At 42.1% G+C, this 23,827-nt stretch overlaps 1 protein-coding gene across 1 annotated transcript; it reads left to right on the forward strand.

Moving 5' to 3' along the window:
- Positions 1-1,337: 1,337 nt before the first annotated feature.
- LOC306715794 (uncharacterized protein) lies at positions 1,338-4,554 on the forward strand (the record flags this gene model as incomplete). The annotated part of the gene is made up of 2 exons (XM_079186270.1): positions 1,338-1,614; positions 3,640-4,554. 2 exons carry the CDS (start codon positions 1,338-1,340, stop codon positions 4,431-4,433), a joined length of 1,071 nt encoding a protein of 356 aa, XP_079042396.1. The 3' UTR covers positions 4,434-4,554.
- Positions 4,555-23,827: the final 19,273 nt, after the last annotated feature.

Consider the following 23,827-nt stretch of genomic DNA (forward strand, 5'->3'; position numbering starts at 1 on the left):
CTAGCTGTTGGTGAGTCAGCAGGAGAGTCCTCTAAATGATTAACTGCATTCTTGAAAAGAATGGTTATTCCAGAGGGAAAAGAAAAGAAGTCACTGTTGAAAAGCTTCCAGACAAATTAAGGCTTAATTGAACATCAGTTTAGTTCCACATTTCAGAGAAATGTGGAAGCCCTTAGTAGGGAAATAGGGTGACTAGGAGATAACAATGGAATATAGCACATGACTGATTATTCTGTTAAGAAACGGATTTCAAAGAACAGTGACAGAATGTCCCTATATATGTGTATTGTGAATGCATGCTGTCACTTTCCAAGTTCTCATTAAAGTACAATGCACTGCACAAAGCAGACTAACTACACAGCTTTCAGGCATCCCCAGACACAAAGCAGCACTCCTATGCAGAAATATCACTACCTGGCCCCAGGTTCTCTGTCCATCAATGAGTCTCTTTCTGGTTAGTTCATGAAACACATTTTTCATTTACTTTATTTAGTAATAGACGGTTACAACCACTCTCTTTGTGCACTGGACTAACTCAGCAGGAGCCTGCAGTCAGGAGGGGTGTTATTTCTCCATCTGGCCTCCACAGAGACAACAAACATCAGCCCCTTTTCATCATCTCTCTCTTCCTCTGATCTAGGATCCACACCGTCAAAGTCTTTGGTCTGGGTGAACATTTTGCCTTTTCAAACACTTGCACGTTCCTCACTCATCCAAACATTCCACTCACTCCTGGTGCATGACTCTCCACACCCCGTGCTCGTTTGTCAGCAGTAATGTTGTACTGTGTTTACTTCAAATAATGCATTGCATTGGCACTTTAACTTGTCTCCCCTCCTGTCACGTGCATCGACCAGGTTTGTAACAATATACATTATGTATAATCAATTTGATAGTTTAGACAGCAAGGCCAAGATCCTCCTTGTGGCACTGGCACCGCAGTAGCTAGTCTGTGGCAAGCGTCAGTCAGGTGTCAGGGACGGACCACAGGGACGTGCCACAGGGACGTGCCACAGGGACGTGCCACAGTCCTGACACCTGACTGACGCCTGACTGACGCTTGCCACTGTCAGTAGTCGCACTTGCTGTCTCTCAGTTTAGGCAACTAGATGAAGGCCTCAAAGACATGATTAGAGGGACGACTGGCCGTCTGAAACAGTTGCTCCACACGTAGGCCTGATGTATGGCTTCTAAATGAACACCCCCTCATTTGTGAAAAGCACAAGTATAACCGGGATCTTGTCGGTACCGGGATGCCTGGATCTTTGAACCTGCAGTGACCTGCTGCAGGTTTCCTGTCCAGCAGGTGGCGGTACAGCCCCCCCCATGCTCTGAACATGACGCAGAGGCCGGTATACGCTTCTACTTCCGGGTCAGTGGATGTAAACAGAAGGACGTTCCGCCTCCCGGACACAGCATCAGAAAACATGACCAAACTGGAGCTGCTCAACGCGTTTCTCAACGACAGGCTGACCGCGGCCGCCGAGGAGATTTTCCGCGCCGTGAAGAACACGGTGGCGGAGTACCAGAGCGAGATCCTGCGCTCCAAGGAGGAGAACGAGCGGCTCAAGCGGCTCCTCAACGTAGCCGTCCAGCGGCTCCTGCTGCAGCCAGGTGAGGACCAGCTGACCGTCACCGACCTGCTCTGGTCACTGAGTGCTGGATGTCACGCCAAATCCCTCTCCCAATATGTCCGTTCTAACTCATCGCTGTAGTTGTGTGTTCATACTCCTCGCTCAGCATGTGTCATACATTATTATTACATCGTGTCTATTTTGTGTTGAATGGAAACTCTCTACAATAGGAGAAACTGAGCAATAAGAGTACTACACGTACTACGAACAGCTCGCGGTGGGTACAGTGGCTCTGATGCTCTCATGTCGTAAACAGTGAGAATATGCTGCTTTGAGTGTATTGTGAGACATTGAAATAAGATAATGGGGTTTACAAATTAAAAACTGTTTAAATGTTGGAATTTGAAATACTTTCAACGCGAATGTTTTGAAAACCAAAGGATGACTTCGGACTGAATGTTATAGCAAATCATGTCAACTATTAATGCAAATATAATGCTGTGATATTGGTGTATTTATTTGGCAGATGCCATTTGCACCCATATTTTCACATGTTCTTTAAAACTAACCTATCCAAGTACTTCTGTCTCCTTAACTTAAGTAGTTGTATTGCTGTAGTTTTATATGTCCAGGACATGTTGGAGGAATGGTGGGCCTTTGCTCTCATTAACAAACAGGAAAATGGAAGAGAACGACTGAGAACTGAAGAGAGAGCTAGCTGATGTTAAAACACTGAGGTCAGACCCTGATTCACTGAGTAGTCTGTGAAAGTGAACATCTGTCACACCAGATGATTCCACACCATTCTCATGCTATAGCTCCCTATTGTCAACAAATGCCATGAAAAGCTGCAGATGAGCAGGGCCTGAAATGTGGCAGGTCACTGAGCATTTCTACCTGCCACTACATTGCTTTTGTCCAAATCTTCCTTTTTTGTAGTTGCATATAGTTTGTATCTTTTTTTCTTCTCAAACACACATTACAGTACAAAACAAACTCTCCACGTAGTGTTCTGCAGGTAAAGATGTACACAAACACACCGGAAACAGGATGAAACACCCCCGTGTTGCATAATGACAGTAAATGATCCTTGAATCCTTGACTGCGAGCACAACAGCATATCATGATGGTCTCGTCGTCTCCCCCTCCCCACAACATCTAACGCTTCCTATCTAACCCCTCCCTGACTAAAACTAGCCCACATTTCAGTGAGTCTTGACTCAGATGAGTCTGTAACCATCATGAGTTTGAAGGTTTGTCCTCCGCTTCTGAAACTATGTAGATAACTGTAAACACGGAGTCCGTTGCACCAGACAGTAGAAAGGTGGAATATATCATATAACCTTAATCCCTGAGCATAGTATAACTATTTTTTTCAAACTAATATTTCTTAATGTAAGGAAAACCCGCCTGCCGACCTCAAGTGTTCACCTGCCGTCCCCTGTATTTGGCAGGTGTTCATTTAATTTCCTGCTCCGTGCGTTTGTGGCGGTGTGTGTGTGTGTGTGGGATTAAGTACAAATAAACTTGTTAGTTATTGAAAGTAGTCATTGAAGAAAAGGAGCTCAATATCAGAACATAGACATATGTGTGCTACATTTAGCAGGACAACCTATCAATAATATGATCATTTAAAGTTGTGTCCTACAGTCTAATAGCCTGTATGATTTCAAGGTTCAATCTGCAGGAATAAAATAAATCAACACTTGCAAATGACACGGTAGCATAAAATGTAAACCATACTTTGGTGTTTCATTTTTACCTCTTTACTTAAGATTTCATTAAACTTATTTTTTTTCTTTTTACAAAGTGTACCAAAACACTGGCAACGAAAATAATCGTGGGTTGATAATAATGAGAATAAATATGAAACTAAATGTAAATCATACCCTTTTTGAATGGAGTTTGGTTGAAAGAAAGAGAAAACAAAGAGGAGCCTTTTTTTCCCAGCATGCTAGAAGATGAGAGCAGTTTATCTTTGGTCCTCCCTGCAAAGATCACAGCAACACGGTAAGCTCATGCAAACACAGCCAGCATGACTGAAGGTGTTTCCTGTTTCTTTCAGAGCCTCACTCTGTCCAGCCCCAAGAGGACGCTCAGCCCCGGGAGTCAGAGTGTAGAATCGGCGTGGAGCTGCTGCCGCAAATCAAAGAAGAGCCAAACCTCAAAAAGTGTCCGACGAAGTGTTCACAAGAAGCGAGCGACTCGGAGGAAGGAAGCTGTAGTCGCGTTGAGCCACCGCAGAGGTCACATCCTCCGCCAGCACCAACAGTGTGCGGCAGAGAGAGCGTGTCCCCAGCTCCACTCACATCCCAGGAGGTGAAGGCAGAGAGCGATGGGGAGGCCGACAGCTCGCCGCCCTCCGTGACTGTTCATTCAAACTGCAGAGCGGCTCAGGGCGATTCTCGAGCCGGCGCTGCAAAGAGTCACAGGGCGCCGAGAACGGACCAGCAGGCAAGAGGGTTCCTGCGCTCAAACGGCAAACAGAGCGCACACATACTGCAGATCAAGAACGTCAGATCCCTGAAGCCGCCACCCTCTCGCTCCTCTCACCAGAGCCAGAGCATCCAGAGGTGGCACAGCTGCAAGGACTGCGGGAAAGGCTTCAGCTTCGCCTGCCAGCTGGAGGTCCATATGCGCTGGCACACCAAGGAGAAGCCGTACAGCTGCGCGGTGTGCCGCAAGAGCTTCACCACGGTCAGCATGCTCAAGAGGCACCACCGGATCCACACGGGGGAGAAGCCCTTCCGCTGCCATGTCTGCGGGAAATGCTTCAACCAGTCGGCGCACCTCAACACCCACTTCAGGCTCCACACCAGAGAGAGGGCCGGCTGGGGCCGAGCGCCGCACCCCAAGTGAACAAAGACCGGAGACTAACCCTGACATGTGTAAACTCTGAAAGGCTTTAAGTGGCCAAATGTCAGCTGCAAACAGTGTACAATAATGGTGTGTGACTGTGTGTCTTGTCCCTTGTGCAATAAAGTGGGGTACTTTACCATTTACGCTCCAATGATTGTTGTTGGACACTCTCAAAGGAATTAAAGGGACAGTTTTGTGAGATTTTTGAGCTGCAGTTCATATCTTAGATGTGCAGACATGCAACACGAGCAGAGAGAGCGTTAGACTGAGAGTCGGTTATTTAGAACTGGAAATGAGAACAAGTGCACCTAACATGGCAAATATAATGGCAGTTTATAACCACATTGTCACTGGCCTTTCTCACAACACACAAGCAGGAGACCACAATTGCTATTTAATAATGTAATAATAAAGACAACGTTGCTGGGAGACATAAAAGCAATCATTGGCAGTATTAGTTCACATTCATGAATACGAATTAGCCAGAAAAAAAAGAGCATCACAATGTGAGGGTGCTGTTGTGCACACAAGCAGCCGAGCTATAATCACAGCAGGCTACCTCAGGGAATGTACTTCGTTAGATTGAATCACTATAGTGAAACAACGCCTGGGTTCAGACCTTTAAATCTGAGTTCAAACGAAGTGCAACAAGTTGGCAACTCTGTCTGATATCATACGAGCAATTATGGGATAAGTGGGGAGTATTTTCAGCAGTGGATTAATACACATTTACTGCTGCAGTGAGTATTTGTTTCAGCAGGAGTGTATGTGGGTTTTGGGCAAAATAAACTACAGTGTGTGTGTGTTCATGGTGATGAAGGAACATGTGTGAAACAGTGAGGCTAACTGTTGTGATTTAATTAAACACAGACCTCTGATCATGTCCTGTGTGAAACTAAAAGTCACGTCAGTTGCTAGTCATCAGTCTCATCACTCGGTAGTGAGGTGAGTCTTTAGTCAACCATGCTCTTTTCCTAAAACTGACCGAGTGGTTTTGGTAAATAAACCTAACTTCCTTTGAAGGTGGGAGCTTATTTTGAACAGACACTATCCATATACAGTATTGGGCACAATGAAATATTCAAATGATCATACTGAACGCTTGCTGGCCCTCCTGTGGCCTTTATCCCCTAAACATATTCATTAAGGAATGTGCCTGTAGCTTTAAAGAGTCAGTTCACCCAAAAAAACAAATAATTTCTCTAGTCACCGTAGTGTATCTAGGTTCATTTGATGACATGTGGTCTATCTCTGAGAGTTCTGCCTGCACCTCAATATAATACTATAATAATAATACTGTGTTGTAACTCTGTTATGTTGTTCATTCTGTACACATGACATCTATCACACTTCTGTCCATCCTGATAGAGGACTCCTCCTCTGTTGCTCTCTCTAAGGTCTCTTCCTCTTTTCTCCCTGTTAAAGGTTTTTTGGGGGAGTTTTCCCTGTTCTGATGTGAGGGTCAAAGGTCAGAGGATGTCATAAGTGTACAGATTGTAAAGCCCTCTGAGACAAATTTGTGATTTGCAGTGGCGGGCCGTGCGTTTTATACCTGGGCCTTCACTGCTGTCCTGCAGCTGAAACACAGCTACGGTTATTATTTGTTTTGTGTAAAAATGAAGCTCAATACCTATAAATGCACTAACTGCAGAGAATATGCCAAAAGTGCGTCTCCTCTCTGCTCTGACTGCAGCTGGGACTGCTGCGCGAGGCTGCTGTGAGAGCCTGTGAGTGCTTTGGGGCGGCTCACGGCAGCTCCCGCTGCTCGTTCACGGCAGTAACTACAGAACGGTACGTGCTTTCACGTCAGAGTCAAAACACCAGAAAAGTCGCTAGTAGCTTTTGACAAAAAAAGTTGCCAAGAGGGTTCGGAAAGTCGCCAGATTTAGCGAGAAGGTCGCCAAGTTGGCAACACTGGCACCAGCTAAATGTGTCCCCAGCGCAACATTGGACATAACAATAGTTCCTATCACATATAAAACTAAACAAAAATCCATCTTCATAAAAACAAGTTGTACAAATAATAATATATAAACAAGCATATTAAAGCTGCAGATGTAAAAACAAACTTACCAAAGCTGTTGTTCACTTAAAGACAATCCTCCTTTCTTTGTTAACAAAGAGTTTAATCTCACGGTTGTTCAGTACATCCGTGCGTTTTAGTTCCAGTAAGAAGTCCTTCTCAATTCATGGACGCCAGTGAAGACAGTCGAGCCTCCCCAGTTGTATTTCTTGAATACGTTTTAATGCGTTTGAGGCTGAATATGTCCGCTCCACAGAGGCAGCAGATATTAGGATTGTCACCGCCCAACATGTCACGCTAGCCCACTGACCAATCACGTATGGCTAGGCCAGCTAGAAGGCTCTGACATGTCAAAGAATACGCCCAACATGTCAAACTAAAGATCTGATTGGTTGAACACTATGACAATCAACAATATCGTCCCCATTCACTTAACCGGCAAAGGGATTCACTTGTGCTTCTGCAGGCCTGGGGCCTCTCTTCTTACCTAGAGACACAGAGGTGAGATCTGATTGGATAAAAGCTCTACTTAAAACAAGCTGCACTGGAAGCAGAGCAACTGATGACAGTAGCTGTGCAATGAGAAAATAAGCTAATGGGGAAAAAAATGATAACACATGTAGTGTATTTATGAAAAATTATTAAATTATAAAATAGCTATAACTTTGTGATTCTGTTTAGGCCAGCAGAGAAGGCCTTGCTGGCCCTGACGGCCCACCACTGGTGATTTGTGATTTTGGGCTATACTAAATAAATGTAATTAATAGATAGAATAATATAATAATGATAGAGGAAAATAGTTTAACATTTACTTCAATTTGACAGAAACTCAGAAATCTAGTGACTTCACTATCTATTTTAGAGGGTCACAGAGGACTGAGAGGTAGAGTTCATCCTGCACGGGTCCATCACAGAGAGACAGACAGTCATTCAAGCTCTCATTCACTACGGACTAATCAACCTGAGAAGAAGCTGCAGAAAGCCCATGCTGACCCAAGGAGAACATGAACACTCCAACCAGAAGAACCCAGAACTCTGTTGTCACCTCTTGCTGCAGGCAACAGTGTTAACCCCTGCACCACCATGCTGACACAGATATTCACATCAAAGGGTTTTTCTTTGGGGGACTTAAGGCAAGTTCAGGTGGCCCGACTCCTTTTTTTAGTTCACTGGTTCTCTTCATCCACACCAGACAAAAAGCACCAACACGTTGTTTATTAAGATTCTTCTCAAAGTGGAACTCAGCTGCTCCTGTAATACTGAGCTCTCACCTCTGAGCACAAACCAGCTGTTTGACTCTGCTTCCCTCTAGTGGATCCAAAGAAATGAGAAAGAAACAAACAGAAAGAAAGAAACAGAGATGAGAAGTCGTCTTACTGTATTTCAGGATGAAGAGGTGTCTTTATGGAACAGTGGAAGTCAGCAAAATTGGTAGCAAACCATGGAAGTTAAAGAATTGTTACAAATAATTTAATGAAAGAATACATATTGTTTGGTCAAAATAGGAATTTAGGACTTTGATTTACTTATTTTGCCATATATATATGTTGTATTGTAATAAGGTTTAGCTTCAGCCTACAAATGAAAGGCTAAAATAAACTTGCTAACCATGCGTGCTTTCCTTTTGTGTCAGAGAAAATAGAGATGGAAACAGTATAAAAGACACAATGTTCTTTCATGTTCTCAGATGAGAAGAGGCCTTGGAGCCATTGATGTTCACCATTGAGATCATCGGTTTCATCAGCTGTTGTCAGTAAAGAAAAGAAAATAATTGTGGTTAAAATGGCTCGGTACTACTCCTGACTAGTAAACTGATTTTCACATGTAATTGTTGGGGTGCAGCTTTTGAAGTTTAGGCATCAAAAACTGCCTGGTTAAAGATTTTCATCATAGTTAATAAATAAAAAAGCCAGCACTGGTATGAAGTGGGACAAGAAGCCGGGCCTGCTCTGTGTGTGTGTGTGTGTAATGGGTCTGTCCCAGTGCTGACACAACATGAAATGGATTAATCCAGCTCATGATTTGGCTGGATTCAGTGCTAATATAATCAAATGTTCCGATTTTCAATGAATTATTCCTGATTTACACAAAACCCACATATAGATGGTAAAACTGATGTAATGATTATTGCCATTAATAAATACGTGACTTTTAGTAGTTTTGAAAGCACAGCAAGTAATAAAGAAATATACTTTTTATGCAGATGATTCTAAAGATAGTATTTGGCAACTGTCTCCCAAAGCTGAAGGAAATAAAAACATTTTTTATTCTGCTATAACTTGACAGATCATTATCATTTAACAACAAAAAGCTGTTAACATGTTGACAGTTAAGCTAACTGGTTGAAGTGACAAAATGTATGTAGCCATATTTTGGCAAAAATCAGACAGCTGAAAAGAAAGCTGAGAATATTAACGGATAGAGAACAGTTCTATCTTTTCATACTTTTCTTCATCATGAAACCAGGTTGCATTTAAAAGCACATAAATCCAACCTGTCAACAGCTATAGCTAAGGAGTAGCTAGCTAGAAGGCTACAACTTTGACAGAGCCTTTTTTCAAGTCAACGTTTTGTTCTGATAAATTGTCATGTAATTTAATGCCATATTTCTCAGGTGATGTGAGTCACATATCATTTGTACATGATATGTTCCCCATTTGTGGCCTACTAAAAGCACATAGGCCTATTATACAATCATATACATGTGATTTGGTTTACTTTGTAGTCATTGTGTCCTATCATAATTTGGTAGTAATATAAGATAACTACATTTAGTGATCTAACGATAAGTATCCACCATCATTATATTCTGGCCACAGGACTGCGCCCTCCACCTGCCCGCCCGCCAACCACTGTTACGTTACGTGGGGAGCGCGTGCACGCGGCGAAACAACCGGGGATACGCGCTCTCAAAGAGAAAACAGCTGAAAGGAGGGGAAGAGTGCAGCGAGTCCACGAGCGAGCGAGAGAGAGAGAGAGAGAGAGAGAGAGAGAGAGAGAGAGAGAGAGAGAGAGAGAGAGAGAGAGAGAGAGAGAGAGAGACAGACTTGCACTGCATTGACAGAAACACGGAGTCAGAGCTCTGGTTGGGCCGACAGCACCGAGGAGGCGGTGGATAGTTTTCTGATGCCGCTGCGGAGTTGACGGTGCCCGGTGCAGCAGAGGGGAGAGGAGTGCCGGACCGGCGCAGGTAAGCGGACACTTTCTACTTTCTGCTGTGATGCTCTGTAGTTGTAGCTCCCATCGCGCACTGACGCATCGGGTGGAGTCCCGGTTCCGGCGGGGCAAGACCGGGGGCGATGACGAGAACCGACGATGTGAATAATGATAGCAGGGCAGAATGCAGCTCAGGTGCCGTCCAGGAGGCTCGGAACACTATTGTCAATGCAGTGTTCTCCTGGTACCCGGTGCACACGAGCCCCCGCCTCTCTCTGCGCATCTTCTGGATGATGCTGCGGTTTCGTGGGATTTTTTGCTGCTCTGCGCAAATCGCACATAGAGGTACCAAAGTCCGGGGGAGAATGACCGGGCCCGGGCCCCGCCGTCTGCATCTGCATAGGCCCGTGTGTGTGTGATGTGTGAGGAGAAGTGTCATTGCAGAGGACGACTTAACGGGGACATTTTAAAGGGCTGTCAAGTTGGGCTTGTTGGGTTAGGCCCTGGGGCGGCACACAGGGTGAGTCAGGTCTGGTTCCGCTGGAAGTGGATCAGAGCACGTCTGAACGTGAGGGAGGGCGGCTCAAAGAAAAAGCACAGCATTTATAGTCGATTATGTCTTGTCACCTAGATGACACACTATTATAGCGACTTGTATGTAACACATTATGATGACCTTGTTGTACTTTATGATATCTTTATGATCACAACGGACTGAAGTCCTATATCAATCCTGTAACAGTCCCACACAGTCTGTCTACAGAGTGTATGGCATTATTAAACATATTATAGTAATATTGTATGTCAACAGTAGACCTGTGTTACAGTCACAATGTGAGCTCATGACCTGCAGGATGATACTGGTGTTTCTTCTGACTTCTGTCATATTGTCCTTACTGTAGTTACTTTGAAGTGTGTATTAATAAGTGGAGTCATTGAATGTATCTTCTGCAAACCATTCAATTTGACAACTTATTAAGTTTTACATTGTCTTTGTTGTTGGGATGCATTAGGTATAAAGGTACCACTATATTAATACTCAACACTATATTAATACTCAACACTATATTAATACTCAACACTATATGAATACTCAACACTATATGAATACTCAACACTATATTAATACTCAACACTATATGAATACTCAACACTATATTAATACTGAACACTATATGAATACTCAAAGTAAAAGTCCTTCATTCTCAGGTAGCTACAGTAGTACAGAAGTACAATCAGTAAAGTGTACTCAGCGTGCATCAAGAGTATTGATCATTATGCAGAATGACTCCTTTCAGAGTGTTTTATTATATTATTCATATTATTATTATTATAACTGATTCTTTAACATGTAAGGGGGCTTTTCTGTCTGCAAAAAGCACAGCAAATGTTTAGCTACTTTATACTGTGGGTTTCATCTACACTGCATCATATGGTTTATAAGCTCATCACATGTTTTGCATTTATTATCTGCACATTATGAGTAACTATAGCTGCCAAACATGTGTTAGAGTAAGAACTACATTTCCCTCTAAATGCAGTGGAGTACAATTATAAAGTAGCATAGAAATGTTTTGGTAAAGAACAAGTACCTTTGTACAAATACTGTACTTAAGTCCATTGTTAGAGGGACTCCTCCCCTCGGAATGCTGGGATGTGGAGCGGGAACAGTTTTTAAGTTCGACAAAAATGGCACAATTGGCTCAGGGAGATTGTGGTTGAATCTGATGGTTTAGCTTGAAAGAGTCAGCTGACTGAGCAAGAGAGAGAGAGAGAGAGAGAGAGAGAGAGAGAGAGAGAGAGAGAGAGAGAGAGAAAGCTTTATTACTGGAGTAAATTTACTTTCCAGCACTGTTGCTGGCCAAGCTTAACCTGCATGTGGGTCATATGTGATTATTTTACTTTAGTTTCACTACTTCACCTGAATCATTACAAATTCTCTGACATTTTGTCATATTGAATTTAGTGGTAGTCCTTGAAAGGGTTGATAAGATAAAAACCTGACCTGTTATATAATGTATTACGGTTCTGTTATAGGACTCTGATATTCCTATAGTGTTCTCATACAGCGGCTGTGGCCTGCATGGCATTTGCTGTGGCTGTGTAAGTGTATAGAAAGCTTTGTTATTGACTGGTGTAATGAGAGCCTAATGCATGTACCCGGCCAGGACAAGAGGAACGTGAGTACATGTGGGAGTGAGAGTTCATAACATAAAGCCTAAAGAGAAAAGGTGAACTCCTTCTACACAGCAGAGGGCATTCAGTGCAGAATGAACTATCGATGTAGAGAGAGAACTCTTTGTTTGAATAAGTGCTTAGAACTTTGAGAACAACAATCAACCTCAATTATTGTTCTACCTAACTTCCTGAAATCCCCAGCTCACTTACAATATGAAAATCTAAAAAGCATGCTATGCATTCACTTTAAATATGAAGGTTCCCATGGAGTTACAGTGTGTGTTGAAATGACACTGTTTGTAGCTACCACACATAGAATTATCATGAAATTACATTTTAAAATTTCATGTTCAAAACATGTTCTACGAAGAAAGCTGAATCACCGACCAAAAACCACATCATGTAAATCAAAAACACGATATGTAAATTTATTTATACAGTGGCATTTATGAATTGAGCAGCAAATTGAGAAATATTAATTCTTCACACTCATAATGTGTATCCTGTCATTATACTGACCACTGTGTTTGTGTGTGTGCGCGTGCGACCAGAGCCTCAGCCAACTTTAATGGGCTTACATAAGATTATAACAGTGGCGGGCCGTGCATTTTATACCTGGGCCTTCAGTGCTGTCCGACTACAGCTCCATCTCCTAATAAGCTCATTATGACGCATACAGACCGAACAATATGTTTGAATGATACTAGTGCATTTGGAAAATGCAGAAGCTTAAATTGTGGGAAATATAATGTTTTCGGTGGACTTTGCTCAAACTGGCAACCCACATGACGTAACAGACAGCTGTCTGACACTCCGACCCTGGAAGAAAAACATTCTACATGCAACGCTAAACTAGCTTAGTGGAAAACAATAGCAGCAAACAAGCTACACTCTCCCCACAGCGTTTAGCTGTTCCCTACTGATTCAAACAGGGCTAAAGCAGTCACCACACAATCCCCATTTCTCCAGACCATAATTCTTGCTTTGTTAAAGAAAACAACAGCCCAAACAGAGAATCAAATGTCCGACCCTAACCCCGCGATGACGGGATGCTCCGTAATTAACGGACAATGATGCATATAGTCAGAATCAATGTAATCAACACAATGACAAGAACCAGTCACATATATTTATTTATATGACAACAAAGCATGACACACCAATCCAGCAACACTGCAGCGCTAAAACAGTATTCCACCGCACACTAAAGAGCACGAGCCATTCAAATATTATTCACATCAGAGGGAACAACATCAACCGTATCATAAAAACGACACGATAGACAAATGAACACAGTAGTAATTGACAATGTCAATGTCATAACTTCTTACATATCTTTCAACTTGAACTGTTACTACTACTACTAACTTCTGCACGCTGCTTCAGCTTAAAAAACAGTCACGCTAGCCCACTGACCAATCACAGCGCATGTTAATGCTGAGCCAGCGGCCCGTTAATGCTGACGTACTTGTAGGCCAGTTAGAAGGCTCTGGCACGTCAAAGAATACGCCCAACATGTCAAACTAAAGATCTGATTGGTTGAACACTATGACAATCAACAATATCGTCCCCATTCACTTAACCTGCACATGGATTCACTGGTGAGTCTGCAGGCCTGGGCCTCTCTTCTACCTAGACACAGAGGTGAAATCTGATTGGATAAAAGCTCTACTTAAAACAAGCTGCACTGGAAGCAGAGCAACTGAGGAAGACAGTAGATGTGTAATGAGACAATAAGATAATGGGAAAAATATTTTTATAAATTATGATACATGTAGTGTATTTAAGAAAAAATATTAAATGATAAAATAGCTATAACTTTGTGATTCTGTTTAGGCCAGCAGAGAAGGCCTTGCTGGCCCTGACGGCCCACCACTGGATTATAATGTCCCCCCCCCACACACACACACACACACACAGAGGGCTTACAGAAAAAGGCCAGATGTTCGTTTTTTTTAATTCAATTTGTGCATTTACAGACGTCAACTCCAGAAAAAAATAAATAAAACATAACAAAAACGGCAAAGGCACGAATTCAAACAGACCCAACCAAACGCCCCCCAAACTAGCTGGTCTCACTGGCCAACAGTTAGCTAATGTCAACAATGTTTTGAGTAATAATGTAATGAATTGACACTTGTGAAAATGGCTTTAAATAGTGATAACACTCACCTGTTTTTAAATTGTGAGTCTAAACACTATCTAAATACATATTCTATACATGACCTCTTGTATGCCATGTACATTAGTGTGGGTCGATAGGTCAAAACATGTTTACACTGCAGTTTAAACACCACATGACCTAATTTGAGGGCTAATCAGAAGCATTTGCATTTTTCTAGAAGTATTTTAATCAATGTGCTGCTGTTGAAGGAACAACCTTTGGATATATGGGAACATACGATACGGATGAACCAGATTGAACCTTCTTCTAATCAATCCGGTTATTTTTCTGTGAAAATCGGTCAATCAATCAATCTCAAACCATGAAGATGTGTAGAGAAGTTTGTAATCTGTGTAATCTCTGAAATAAACATCTGGTGTTCTGCATTCGTTTAGAAAGAACTGATCATTCGATTTGTACCAGCTGTGATTGGGATCTGTTGCGTCATTTCTGTCCAGGCAGCAACGTCTAGAACACTGAAATTCCATGACAGTTTCTGATTCCAATCACGAGCTTTGTCCTTTTCTTCAATTTAAGCACATTTTACTATAGTAATCAAAATCGTTATTGTGGTGTTGTTGTGGTGCCGGAGGCGGCAACCTCTTGCTCTGAAAAGTGAAGTCAAAACGTCATGTGTTAAAGCTGCATTCTCTCTAATGTCCACCAGGGGGCGACTCCTCTGGTTGTATAGAAGTCTATGAGAAAATGACTCTACTTCTCACAGGTGAGACCTGACAATCAGGACTAACTAACATTTAATCTAACATTCACACACCATAGGCACAGTTACAGGAGCAACTTGGGGTTAAGTGTCTTGCCCAGGGACACGTCGACATGGACTTGTGGAGTTGGGGAATTTGTCCTTCAGAGGATCCAGTTCCTGAATTTGATTCCTCCTTTCTGATGTATGCAATATGGAAGTTGATACTCACATTTCCTTTGCACTGAGCTACATTTAAAAGCGCAGGAAAAAATGGCTGCCAGACAAGAAAGATACACCTTCAAGAAAAGACTACTTTGCAAAAAGATGACCATCTCATGTCTAAACGACACACTGTTACATATGCAGATATACTGTAAATGTTGTGTGTTAGCACCGTCAGATGAATTCCACTCTGTCCTGACTATGAATATGGGCCATGGTGCCCTGGGATCTGCACATCTAGATTTACCAGAGCATGCCCTGCTTCTGAATGAGGGTTTTTCCTCTATGAATTAAAGATGTCAGGGCGGTTAGAACAGCTTCCTTGTTACGGTGACCTGGAGACAAGCTTGCTCCAGTGGACTTGTGTCATCTGTCAGCAGATGTTTCACGGTCGGTGGGGGTTCTGCACTGAAAAGGATCTGGTGGGTTATGACGGAAGATGAACACGGCGTGCTTAAAAGTGCACCAAACTCATAAGCAGACGCAGGATGATATGTTTTTTCACCCAGAAATCTGACTCCAGGGCGTCAGGTGTCAGCAGTTTGAATGGCAGGAGATGACGCAGAGGCATGAGTGTGAGTCAACGCTGTAGACACCAACTGGCAAATATGTCAGACACTTAAAGCCTCAGTAAACAGAACTATGGTGTATGATGTGTTGTCAGAATACTGCAAAAGTAGTTTATTCCTGTTCTGAATGGCCTCAATGTTGGTAAGGGCCATCATAGCCTCCTCCTGGCTGCAACTCACTGATCCCACTGAACCCACTGAACCCCGATCTTTCTCCAAGAATCCGTTTTTAGCCTTTGTGGTCTGATGTTGGAGAAGTTTTTGTAAAACATGAAAAAGAGAGCTCAAATTCTGTCCACGTTCACACCTCCATCACTGTGGCCAATTGCTGTATAAATGGTAAATGGCTTTTCTAGGCTTTTCTAGTCTCTAACACTACATGTCATTCATCTATTCATACACTGATTAATGGCAGGGGCTACCATTCAAGGTGCCACCTTAAGTGTCTTGCCCAAGGACACATTGACTTGGACTGACTGATTGAAAGACGAGCCGCTCTAGCCCTGACTGCTCTACGCAATGTTGTGTTGTCTGTTAAGGAAGGTTTATAGAATTGATGGTCCCAGCTGCCAAGTTGTTTCGTTGATGAAAACTATCACAAAATAGTTTCTTTCCATGACTAAGACGAGATGATGACGAGATGGCACCGACAACATTTCCTCCAGTTGACAGTGTAGAAGCTGTCAGGAAACGGGGGGAGAGCACTGATGTGGCACTCTTTGTAACCATTCAGCTACCAAGCTGCCTATTCTAACGTTGACATCATCACTTGATCACACCTGATGGTCTGTTGTGCCGTCCCACAGTCCAGGACCCAGGTACTACCATGGATTGAAGTGTTTCACAACACATTGCTGTCAGTCGCTCGTTAGTCTTTTAACTGTCTGTGTACCTGATGTTAGAACAGAACAGCTGCTGTGGTAACATCCTACAAAAACACATTTCAACAAGTTCACGTTTGTTTCGTCTATTACAGGAGGTACAACAACCTGATCCCTAATTTCAGCTGTCCTAGGAGGCAAGGGAATCCAGCAGTGTTGAGTTGGGCCTTTGAATTATATCCATTTTAAGGCCTTTTACATGACAAAGCTTGGTCCTCATTGATAAAGAACATAGAACAATATTTAAGTAGCCATAATCTTGTAGTAATTTCCCTAAAGCTTCTTTGTGAAAATCCTGGGCTCAGTTATTTACAAGGTTGCAGCTCGGGTTTCTGGCCACCAGATGTCAGTGTTGTAACTCACAATACATGTTTCCTCCACACACACACACACACACACACACACACACACACACACACACACACTCACACACACACACACACACACACACACACTCAGTCCCAATGGAGCTCCTGCCACCCTGTAGCTACATAAGATGAAAACAAATTCAAAGGTTTACCTCTTTGCTCCATTTTTATCTGAGAATATGTTGTGTTACAACTACACACTGCTATGATTAAAACCAGTTCAAACTGTGGAGCTCTGAACATGTTGCCTGATTCCAGGTACTGCACCACTTGTTGTGTCTGTTCTAGCTGTTTCAGAGACTGTTCCAGCCTGACAAGAGCACATACACAAATAAAAAGCCTTTGTTAATCAAAGCGCAGCACAGAGAGCATAGGTAGTACACAGCAGCAGCCGTATGGCTGCTCTCCCGGTGAACCTGGCTCCCATTCAGTTAAATGGAGCAGCCAGTGCAGATGGGACAGAGACAGGCCAGGTGGATGGGTAAGAAGGGGAGGTGCCCAGCGATGGGTCAATTAATTCTGCATTAGGGAACCCCGCTGGCATTGCTATAATCTCCTGGCGCGGTGTGTCCATCTAGGTACCCGTGTGTGTGTTGCTGACCTGGCGTGAGATTCAGAACAAGGGGAGTGAATGTTGGGTTTTAATAATTCACCTGGCATCAAACCGCAGGTCAGCATCCAGTCTGACTCTGCTCAGGGACACGGAGAGAACTGGACTCATGCAGTGAGACAACAGTCTGTAGCTCTCCCTCTTTGTGTTGCTAACATTAGCTCTGCTTCCATCTGAGGAGATGGATTTGGTTTGGAGTCTGGTTTCTTTAGAGAACCAGACGGAAAATGATCCACAATGAAGAAAACGCTCAATGAGCCCAACAACAACCTTGCTCAACAGTATGTCATGTGGTTCATGCATTTTCCACGGCCCATTGACTCCAATGACAGGGACGTAAAAGAAAAGTGTGGGTGGATATCAGAAATACGATGATATAATACGCACTCTGCTCTGATGGACAGATTTAATGCTAGTTGTAGTTTCGTTCAGAATTTTTATGATGCCAAATCTTAGAACAAAATTTCTTCCATTTTTGTATTAACTGGCTGTTCCGCTCACCAGCACCTCTAAGCTAGAGTGCACATTAAAGGAATAATGTATCCACAAAAGGACCACTTGTATATCAATCAATACCACGGTGAACGGAGAATCCGAAAACAGAGTAAATCCTTGATGAAGTAAATGGAGGGACCCCCCCTAATTTGTATCTCCTAATGAAACTGGGTAGCAGGTTGGACCATACCAATCCATTTGATTTGTACTTTTGCCATTCCCCACTGCTTCTCTGACTGAAAAGAAGATGTATTTTGTATGTGGCTAATGCCGATGATAGAAATTCACAACCTAAGCTTCATCTTTTCTGACATTTCATAACTTAATCCCAGGTGTATGTGACAGTCAGACAGGTGTCTCTTTCTCTGTGGCTCGTCCCTGCTGCATGCACCGCATCGTCCCTCTCTACAGCCGTCCTTCAATGGAGAACCTTTTCTCCCCTCTCCCCCATCCGTCTGCGGCTCCTCTCAGGTTACCTGAGCTGTGCCTTTAACTGTCCATCACAGCCTTTATTTTTAAACTCCTCCTCACAGACGCTGCTGTTTGCTCAGAGGGCAGGGAGGGATGAGAGGAGAGAAGAAGATGTGGGAGGGAAGGAGAGGAGCGAGAGAGGGAAAAGGAGACGGTGGCACATACCGAGATGGAGGGATATAAATAGAATAGATTGTTAGCGTCTGGAGTGAAGGGCGATCACACAGCGCTGTCTGGCGGGCCGCCAGGTGGAGAGGATAAATAGAGGGTGGAGAGAGCGTCCTGGAGTCTGGTACTGCTCCAGGCCCTGGTCTCCACGGAGACCACCGACTGGATGAATAGGGAACAGGAGAGAGTGTGTCTGACCGTTATGAATCCAGTTCTGATATGGGTGGATTAATGCTGCTTCAAGCTGAGAGGGAAACAGCACCAATGACATAGCATAAGATTTCACAGATTCAAATACAGTAATATTGCACTAACCACCATCTAAGAGAGCAGATATGAGTGTTTCTCTGAGTCTAATTAGACTACGGAAATATATGACTAAAGCTCTATCAAAGGCAGAGTTATTAAAAAGCTACATTATAATCTATTATTGTTATTATTAATAATTACAGAGCATCTTCCAGGTTGAACCTGCAGGTTGAAGTAGATGTGACACGACGGTTTAGGACCAGACTACACATACAACATGTATTGAATTTGCCCCACTGGTCTCTGTTGTAACACATTTTGTAGCTCCACTATCTGTACGGTGACCATGTATGGGAACGACCTTTCATTTGTTCACTTCATTGCAATGGGTGGGAAAGATTGCCATGGTTACCACTTTGATGTCATTACTAGGCTGTCAGACAGAAAGCAGCAGTGCGTTAACACAACTAACACAAGGGTCTGTTTGTTTCAGGTACTGGTGTAGAGACGAGATGCGATCCAGGAAGTCCTGTATAAGAAGTAGATCCATCAGTTTAACAGGGCTGATCAGACATTACTCTGTCCATAATGTCTGTCTAATGTCTGTCTCTTGAACATGGACTTTGGCTGATGTGAAGCATCATGTTTGTCTGCTATTAGGACTGTACAATTCATCCAATTTCGGTTTTTGCTTCCAATGCTTATGAAAGCTAGATAATCAACCTAAATCAATTCTTGTACCACGTTCTGTTTCACAACAATGCTTTTGTTTCGTCTTGTGTTAGAAATCCAGCATACACCTTTTTTTAAACAGTGTGCTTTCGCCCCGCTTGGTAGGTCAGGAACGGCCTGACCGTCTTGAAACACAGATCCCACCTCGTTTACCATGCTTTGTGGGTGTGACTTTTTATATCGTGTCCTCACCAGGCGGCAACATTCTGCAGAGTGAAGCCAATGCGGAAGTGTCTTAAAGCTGCCTCTGTCCCCTGGACACATTTTCATACAGTTGTGATGCTACCATGAACACAATTTAAGCAATACTAGCCAGCTGTGGCTACGATCACATGCACAGATACCACTGTGTAGCCTCGAATGCAACATAAACTGGCTGCCTCGTGTAGCATCATGTTATCTAATGTCAGGGGGCAACTTCCTGTTCTGAAAAATGAAGCCACAGGTCTTCAACCTGCATTCTCTCTAGTGTCCACCAGGGGGCGACTCCTCTGGTTGTATAGAAGTCTATGAGAAAATGACTCTACTTCTCTCTTGATTTATTACCTCAGTAAACATTGTAAACATGAGTTTATGGTCTCAAACTCAAGGCTTCATAACGGCAGTCCACAAATCAATGGGTGACGTCACCATGGCTACGTCCACTTCTTATATGTATGGTCTTCACCATTCATATCTATGCATGCAATGTGTTTATTATTGTTTACCAGAGCACAGGTTCTTCACAGATCTAGCCTCTCAAAGTGCACCATGTTGATGCATTTACCTTTAAAATGTAGCTACCTTTTTTAATGCATGATGTCACAGTCAATGAGCAATCATGTTAGATAATTAACTCAACATTTACTAAATAACTTTTATTATGATGTTTGCCGTAATCAAGCAGCCCTATTTGCTATTTTATGCACTTATGTATTGTTTACCGCCAAATATTGGACCGAATTCTAATTACAACTTTTATGTTGACGGGAACAATACAAGTTAGAAAAGCATAATTGTGCATACTGCCATTGGAAACAAATGTGGCATAACTTGTATGGAGGTACAATGTATTGCTCCAGGTTGTATCAATCAGATGTCCAACTGGCTCTCCCATCAGCTACACTCACATAGGAAGTAGGCTAGCAGCATGTGAGAAATGTCTTTCTAATAAAAACGTATGTTATGATGTCACACGATCAGTTCTGATGTAATAGAATCAGTGCGACTGCATCATATCTGAGGTGTACCTCGCTGACTGGACCAGATCTGGCTTTTTGAATCCTCATTATCGGCCTCATGTATCAGTCTAACGCTAGAGGAGACAGAGACCGCTGCAGTGAGGAAAGCCTGATGGAAGACAAAGGTCAGAGCTCTGCTCAGTCGATGCACACTGACGATAGTTTAACAGCAGCTTAGCCACAGGCGGCTCTCCAAACGGAGCTGCTCCATGGCTAAGATTAGAATGCAGCCAGCAGATCAGATCCTCAGAGACAAACCGTCTGATGGTGTACAGGGTGTTATTCAGACAGATGTTATCAGGATAATTAAAGTGTAGGCCTGTTTTGTTCGTCTTGCCTCTCCATTTGAAATCCTTTCTTTGCATCTCTTGATTTGTTGCTGACTAGAGATGCACTGATTGGCTGACCGATCCCAGTCTGACCTGCTCATTCCAGTTTTTGCTGATTACATTTTATTCTCTAAGAACTATAATTGACAGCAAGACTGCAGACTAACGTTTTTCACCAACGTCCCAAAAAAATACTAAAAAAGTACTTCAACCATCTCCAAGTCTGCGTTAATGGTCAACAATTCTAAATGTTATCTTTTCACTTCGTTATCATCATCTATAGTGGTTATTTGCATAAAAACACACATTTAAAGGATCTTAAATAGTGCCAAAGTGCAAACTTTATGTCTTCCTCGCTGATGCTGAAGGACTTTTGATTGTCCCCTTTCATGAGCAGACACTGTGAACACGGTGTCCTTTAATGTGCTTGTTTGAAGGGCTGCTGCATCAGAGGCGGGGTTGGAGAGCTCGCTCTTGTCTACCCTCTCTGCTGCTCCTGCTGTAACCAGAGGTTGAACGGATGGGGGAGAATAATGGTTAAGTTTATGTGTTGTGTCACTATGACAAATACTGCTTCTGACAGTTTTGTGGCACTGTTGCAATGTTGAACTCAGTGGTATTGCCTCTATTTGAGTGTGTGCCTTGCAGCACTACAACATTAGGCCGTGCATATGCATCAGAAGTGACACGTGGCCTTTTCAAAAACTTGAAGAAGCTCTCCACTGATAAATTGCATGAATGCTCAAATTAATCTGCAACTTCTGGGTTGTTGTTCATTTGTCCCGTTTATGTGGAACCCCCCCACTTTACGCCCCCGGTCTGATTTTGCATCGCGGCTGGTGTGATGCCATCAAAAGATGGGACCCCACCCTCTTTCAGGGATGATTTACCTTTTCATTGGTTTAAAGTGATCTCATAAACTAGCTACTAGTGAAACAATCCAGCCGTTGAAGTCGTCTCTCATCTCCAACTCCAGTCTCACATCTCAAGTAGCTAATCTGACTGTAAACAGTGAGCAGCGCACAGAACAGGAAGTCTTAGCCCTGATGTCAGCTGGCTACTCTGAAACCCCAGAAAACCCCAGCAGAGGCTTCTCTGTCATCAGACCGATAGCTGATTTGTTCTGAAACGTTAACACAATGTGGTGTGATAGTAGACTGCATGACCCTATTAGATCAAGGTGTTTTCTGCTTTAAATGAACCCAATCTAATACATGAACCATCCCATGTGTGTGTCATGTTCTGCAGTACACTGTAAACCCGAACGTCCAAAGTAATTAAATAGATTAAGTAGTGTATACTCAAGGTTTTAGAAAAAGTTCTACTAACTTAATTATGTCAAGTTGATGTAACATGTTCTTCCTTTTGAGTAATTTTAACTAATCATTTTTGATTAAATGGAACTATTTTGTGTATAAGTAAGCATAACTTAAAAACATAACTTAAGTATAACTTAATAGAATGAAGTAATGCTAAGAATGATAAAGCATGCTAAGAATTATAAAGTACTGTTATTTCTATTGTTTCAAATAGGGATGATTTAAAAATAAACCTAATTTATATAGCACATGCTAAAATACAATAAAATCTCAAAGTGCTTCACCAAATAAGTAACATCGATCATAACAAATACATTGCAATCATAGCCTATTAAAACAGTAACAATTTGACTGGGGCAAATGGTCTGAAAATGCATTAGACATTAGTGGAAGACTAAATGTATTTATTTTATTCATTTTTTGTATTTTTATTGTCATCACTTTAATGTAGCCTATATATTACTTGATTTAATCAAGGTTATTTTACTGATTTGAATGTGTTATGGAATCCTTCTTATCTTTTTAAATTAATCTTAACACATACTTACGTGGTTTAAGAAAAGTTAATAGCAAATACATGAGTCACTCTATAGAGTGACTCTCATGTATTTGCTATCATACTTAATCCAGTTTTTTTCACCAGATATTTTGTCCCTACACTGTAAAAACTCTGAACAATAGCTACTTAATAAAATTGAGGCAACAAAGTGACACGTAATATAATTGATTAGATTTTAAGTACTACAACTTTGAGTAAAAAGTATTGAATAAATTAATTAAATCTAAATTAAAAAAATGATGTAAATGAATGAATATTTGGGTGAAATTGATTTATATTTACTGAATATTTGGGTGAAATTGATTTATATTTACTGAATATGTGGGTGAAATTGATTTATATTTACTGAATATTTGGGTGGAATTGATTTATATTTACTGAATATTTGGATGAAATTAATTCATATTTATTAATTATCTGGGTGAAATTGAGTTGGATTCACTAAATAAAATAAATTATATCAATTCACATTTTAGCACATTGTTACTTAATTCAACACATTCCCACTGCTTTAAATCTATTCAATAATATTGAGTGTCACTTTGTTGCCTCAATTTTTTTAAGTCTAATTCACTCAATACTATGCCATCTTGGTGCCACAGTAAACATGACTTGGACCAAAAGATCACCATCCATATACAGTTCAGCAGGTAAACATTTATTTGTGCAAATTTGTTTAAACATGCTTATCAAACATTTTCCATGTGCAAAATGTCTAAAAATAAATAGTGAAAAGGGCTATAAGAAAAATAAAACTGAAACAAATGCAATTCAATGTCGAACACGACGTTTTCAAACTGCAATTCTTTTTTCTTTTCTAACTTGAGTATTGAACAACGAGTTGAAAGTAACCACATAGGACAGTTTTAACAGTGACTTAACAATTCACTTTTCACTTTTCAGAAGCTAGTAACTTGTTCTTGAGGCTGTTCACTTTTGGGGACAGCTTTTAAGCAGTCCAGCCCCAGAAGTGTGCCC

This window comes from Pholis gunnellus (assembly GCF_910591455.1).
Source record: "Pholis gunnellus genome assembly, chromosome: 3".
Taxonomy (NCBI): Eukaryota; Metazoa; Chordata; class Actinopteri; order Perciformes; family Pholidae; genus Pholis; species Pholis gunnellus.